The sequence below is a fragment of the Kogia breviceps genome, chromosome 2, assembly GCF_026419965.1.
Source record: "Kogia breviceps isolate mKogBre1 chromosome 2, mKogBre1 haplotype 1, whole genome shotgun sequence".
Lineage (NCBI taxonomy): Eukaryota > Metazoa > Chordata > Mammalia > Artiodactyla > Physeteridae > Kogia > Kogia breviceps.
This window is the reverse complement of record NC_081311.1, coordinates 196097993-196103369: the sequence shown is the minus strand read 5'-3', so window position 1 is coordinate 196103369 and position 5377 is coordinate 196097993. Positions and strand designations below refer to the sequence as shown.

The window sequence follows — 5377 nt, the reverse complement described above, 5'->3', positions numbered from 1 at the left end:
TGTTTCAGACGCAAGTGCATCTACAGGGCCTAGTGCAGGAGGAGTGGTTTACCTGCGGGCAGGTGATTCTCAGGTCTCAAAGTAGGGTGGTAGAGGGTGCTCTCCCGAGATGCTAACACTTGACCTGGCATGTCCGCAGAGTCGGTGGAAACAAAAATAAGGCAGCCAAAGGGGCTGTCTGGGACTGGTGAGTCATCGGAGCTATCTGGGGCAGACAGGGCCTCCTTAAGCCGAGGTCTGGATGCGTGCATCGCTGCTGCCAGGCAGGAAAAGCTAGGCCTCCGGGGCACCCTGGGCACAGGCCTGCGCCCCAAGTGCGGCGGTGGCCCGGTGGAGCCCCTTGGAGCTCTCGCAGGGAAGCGAGCCAGGGCATCGCGAAGGGCCAGGATCCTGGGCACCGCACAGGGCGCGAGAGTGGAAACGCGCCCGGGCTGGGGCTGGCTCACTGCGGACAGCGCCCTCCTTCCCCCTCTCTTGGGGGTCGGGGAACCTGACCCACGGCCCTCTCTCTCCGGCGGGGCACTCTCACCCCCACCCCGGACGCTGCCCGGCCCCTCGGGCAGAGCTGCCGCAGCCCGCCTTGCCCTGGACTCCGAGCCGCGCCAAAGCCCACGGAGCCTGGACCCCCGGACCCGCTCCCCGAGGCCGGCTGCACCGCCCATGGCTGCAGTCCCGCCGGCCGTCCGCTGGCCTGGGATCGACGGGCGAGGAGTTCCGGGGGCCGGGAGCTATTTTTACAAGATGCGTCAGTGGGCCGAGGAGGAAGAGCCTGCTCCAGGGCCCATTGTCTGGGCGCTGCGCGGGAGGGGACGCCGGCGTCGATTTCGAAAGCTCCGAAGGGCGCGAAAGCGGCCCGCCGCGAGGGGAGGTCCCCGCCCCACCCGGGGCCGCGGGAGGGGCGGGGCCATTGGGGCGGGGCGGGGCGGGGCCCGCGAGGGGCGGAGCCGAGCGCCCTCCCGCCGCTGCAGGCTGGCGGCGGCGGCGGCGGCGGCGAGGGGACAGCGGGGACAGCGAGGCGGCCGCGCCGGCAGCAACAGCCGGGGAAGCCTACGCCCCGCCTGCGCCTCCGAGGCTCACCCCGGGAGCGGGAGCAGCCCCGCGGCGGCACCGCCCAGGCAGAGGCGAGCCCTGGCACCCGGAGCCCCGAGCCGGCAGCCGCGGAGAGCCCGGGCAGCGGCGGGAGCGCGGGGGCGCGGCCCGAAAAGGCGCAGAGCGAGCCGGGGCCGGGGGAGGGCGCCGCGGCAGCGGAGGCGGCTTCACGGGAGACAAAAGCCCGCCGATAGACGCGATGCCCGGCCGGCGCGGGCGCGGGGGCCGCGGCGTCTGAGCGCGCCGAGCCGTGCGCCCCGGGGACGCCGAGGCTCGGCCGGTGCCCGCGGCGGAGGGCGGCAGGCGGGGCCCAGGTGCGCCCAGCCGCGTCGGGCCCGTAACTGCTCGCGGGGCGGCGCCCTCCCGCCGCAGCCGCAGTGGCCGGCGCCGCAGCGAGGAGCCATGGGCAACATCTCTTCCAACATCTCGGCCTTCCAGTCCCTGCACATCGTCATGCTGGGCTTGGACTCGGCCGGCAAGACCACGGTGCTCTACCGGCTCAAGTTCAACGAGTTCGTGAACACGGTGCCCACCATCGGCTTCAACACGGAGAAGATCAAGCTGAGCAACGGCACGGCCAAGGGCATCAGCTGCCACTTCTGGGACGTGGGCGGCCAGGAGAAGCTGCGGCCGCTGTGGAAGTCCTACAGCCGCTGCACGGACGGCATCATCTACGTGGTGGACTCGGTGGACGTGGACCGGCTGGAGGAGGCCAAGACGGAGCTGCACAAGGTGACCAAGTTCGCCGAGAACCAGGGCACGCCGCTGCTCGTCATCGCCAACAAGCAGGACCTGCCCAAGTCGCTGCCCGTGGCCGAGATCGAGAAGCAGCTGGCGCTGCACGAGCTTATCCCGGCCACCACCTACCACGTCCAGCCGGCGTGCGCCATCATCGGCGAGGGCCTCACCGAGGGCATGGACAAGCTCTATGAGATGATCCTGAAACGCAGGAAGTCCCTCAAGCAGAAGAAGAAGCGGTAATGCGCGTGGCAGCGTTTCGAGCCGGTGGGGGGCGAGCGAGCGAGTCAGGAATGAATGAATGAAAGGCTGGATGGCCGAGCGAGAACCCGCGCCCGCGAACAAAGACAGCGAACCAAAGCGACGCTTCGAATTTTTAAAGCGGAATGCAGGACTAGGGACTCGACCTGGGTATGTAGGCAGACTTGCCAACCTGAGCTCGACCTGCCGCCACCCCTAGCTCAGGGGACCTTTTGTCTGAACGCCAGAGCTGCTAATGGGTTGGGGGCCCCACTGGGGAGTGGACTTGCAGGTCCCGCCGTATGCCCTCCTGGCCCAGGTTGGAAGGCTCAGATGTCAGAGGCAAAAGCGATTTCTTCCTACTCCAGCAGGGCCAGAAGTTCAGGCTTCCCTGCCCTCACTGGGGATCGCACCTGTGAAATTCCTGAGGTATGCGGTTCCCAGAACCCCGGGAGTACCCGTCTGGGGGCATGCATGGTGGCAGTGGAGGGTGCTGGGGGGGGGGAACTGCCTCTCCTTGGGCTGTGAAAGCTGGACAATTTTATGTCACAGGGCAGGCCCCTGTGAAAATTCAGCTGTCCTGCTCTGGGCCCAAACGAGGTGCTGGTTTGGGCCATCAGAGGACTGCCTGGAACAGTACGGCAGCCGGAAGGCACGGGGCGCTGCGCTGGCCTCCTCTGGGGAATGCCCGCGAAGAATGCCCCTTTCCTGGTGCTTTGTGGTAGCTTCAGAAGACCAGTTATGTTGAGAACTGCTTTTCAGCCTGGAATCAGACATCTTCCAGATGGTTTGGACTCTGTCCATTATCACACAAAGAGACCAATAAACAAAATTGAGAAAAAAAACAAAACAAAAGCAAAAAAACTGTTGGAGGTGGTGGCCAGTGATGCATTTTCTGTTTGCAGAATAGTTAAAGGTGTTTAAAGGGTAGGGCTCTTGACATCCATGCTGGATGCGGTGTGTGTGTAGATGCAGGACCTCCCTCTGCACTGTGTAATCGGCATACATTTCTAGACCCATATGTGTGGAGTCTTAAATTCTCTTAGCCTACTGTTTGGCTTGTGTGAGCCCACCAGCTGCAGATGTGTGCTGAATGACAAGCGGCTTTTGGCAAGGGATGTCTCTTGTAATCCTAACCGCTTGATGATGGGTTATGGTTTTCAGACATGTTGTGTTTTGTTGTTGTTTTTTTTTTAAATCTGCTATGAATGAATACTCACCTTAGAAATACTCAGTTTAGGAACAAAAAGACTTTGCTTTGCCCTTTTCGATCCCTTTACACTGCAAGTGGCGACATGTTCAGATTTCTAATTGGTTCATTGTGGCCTATGTGGTTTCAGTATTTTCATTACAAATGTCTCTCTAGGGTATTTGACGTCGTGCACCAACAAATAAAAGCCCACCTTGTTGTAAAAGCCGACCTCATTGCATGGATTTAAAGGCGAGGGAATAGCACAAGGAGGTCCTGCCTAATTCCTTCTTGTGGAAACTGGTTGCAGAGCCAATGCAGACACAGTGAGTGCTTGAGATAAAGGAAAGGCCGTGACGTAATGGTCGCCTGTCCTCAGGTGCCTCACAGTTTACGTGAAAGAGGCTTTGGAAATAGATAGAGTGAAAGAAGAAGAAATACCTATTTTTAATAATGTAATTTTAAAAATCCTTTATAATCGGGACTGTGTCTTGGTTTGCAGAAGCTGTCATTTCCCCTGAAACACAGTATCAAACAGGAAACAACGCTTCCCGTGTGGTTTTGATTTCCTCTTTGAATCCGTGTTTACAGGTGGAATTGTGTTTTTCTCCCCCACTGTGATAAATTTCTTTGCGGAAGGAGGCCCTTAGAAATTGAGTATGATCGTGTGTGAGCATGTGAGATAGTCAAATTATAAATCCATGCCTATTTTCCACTGCACTCAGAAAGTTAATTTAAGAACCAGAGGTAGAAGTCCCGGCTTCCTGCTTGAAACCCAATTCTCCTATGAAATATTTTAAAAGAAGAAACCTAGCAGCCCATCTTCCTTTTCTCTTTTGTCCGTGTATTTGGTGCCCCTCCACTGCTGGTCTTTTTGTAGAAACTCAATAGAGAAAATATAGCTGAGCAGTGTTGAAAAGCCTGCAAGATTTCAGTTTACATATCGACAGCATAGTCACGGATTTCTAAATGGGCTGGTCCCATCATCTGAAGATTCTGTATAGAATTATTAAAAAAAAAAATCCATCTTTCTTTATTTTCTTCACATGCAACGATTTCTTAAGCACTTTGACATTTTGGTAGTTCCACACTATTGAGAGAATAATATATTTATTTTGTGACATTGCAGATGCCAAATACTGTAACCTTCTCGTGCTGACGATACTTTGGTTCAAGATCACTGTTCAGATCCTCTCACGCTTTACCAATGATGAGAAATGACTCTGTTTTTTGCATTATCAGTACTTAAGGGTGCAGTCAACTGTTCGTAATTGTGCAGTAGAGCTCTGTGCTGTAGCAACCAATATTTGAGTCTCAGTTGATTTCTGTAGTGTTTGCCCCAATAATAGCCCATTTCGTCTCTGACCAAATGGAGGAAACAGAGGCTAAATCACCTTGGAGGGGTCACCCGGGGAGTCCCCTCCAACGTAGCTGTCGGATTTATTATGCCTCCTGCTCTTCGGAGAATGAATGGGCTCCACATAGAGGAAGTTGGCCTCCCCACACGAGCTTTTGAAATGTTTTCTCACAGACACAGGGAGGCCAGTTTTGTTTTCGAACGATTCTCTTCACAAAATCTCTGTCATGGTGTTGGGACTATGTCTCCTGGTTTGTTTCCGTTTCTACTGCTGTAATTCTCTGTCCTGATCATCGTCCTCTTTGGGTTCCCATTCCCTTTTATATGCGTATATGATCCTGTGAACAGAAATAAATTATTTATACAATCAAACGTTTGGGGAAATTGTCTGTGGATGCTTTTTCAGGTTGCCTCTATTTGTTTCTAGGCTGGAGTGGAGGGATGGATCACAAGAGGGTCTCTGCTGTCTAACGGGGTCCAGGGCTGGATGAGTCATCTCTGCTTTTTTGGTTTAAGTGTCTAGCCCTGCCTTGCATGGAAGATTTAGGGGCTCGGATGCAGGAGTCTGTGTGTCTGTCCCCCTTATCATACCTGTCAGTGGTCCTCACAAATCCTCGAGGAAAATGGCCTCAGTGCCCAGACCGGGCCAGGCCTCTCAGTTATTAAAAAAAGGTCGTGCTTGTTAATCACTTCAAATATATGATCTGATTATGTAAGATTGGAAACATCTGTGCGGTACTGTAACAGCGTCACCACGCTGCTCA

General features: G+C 55.8%; 1 protein-coding gene across 1 annotated transcript; it reads left to right on the top strand.

The window, feature by feature from the left end:
• Window positions 1–1376: 1376 nt before the first annotated feature.
• Window positions 1377–4985, top strand: ARL4C (ADP ribosylation factor like GTPase 4C). Its single transcript, XM_067027197.1, has one exon. It carries the CDS (start codon window positions 1492–1494, stop codon window positions 2068–2070), a length of 579 nt encoding a protein of 192 aa, XP_066883298.1. The 5' UTR covers window positions 1377–1491; the 3' UTR covers window positions 2071–4985.
• Window positions 4986–5377: the final 392 nt, after the last annotated feature.

Bases quoted from the DNA above. Each gene is read 5' to 3' on its own strand.
- ARL4C (XM_067027197.1), top strand. From the start codon at position 1,492: ATGGGCAACATCTCTTCCAACATCTCGGCCTTCCAGTCCCTGCACATC.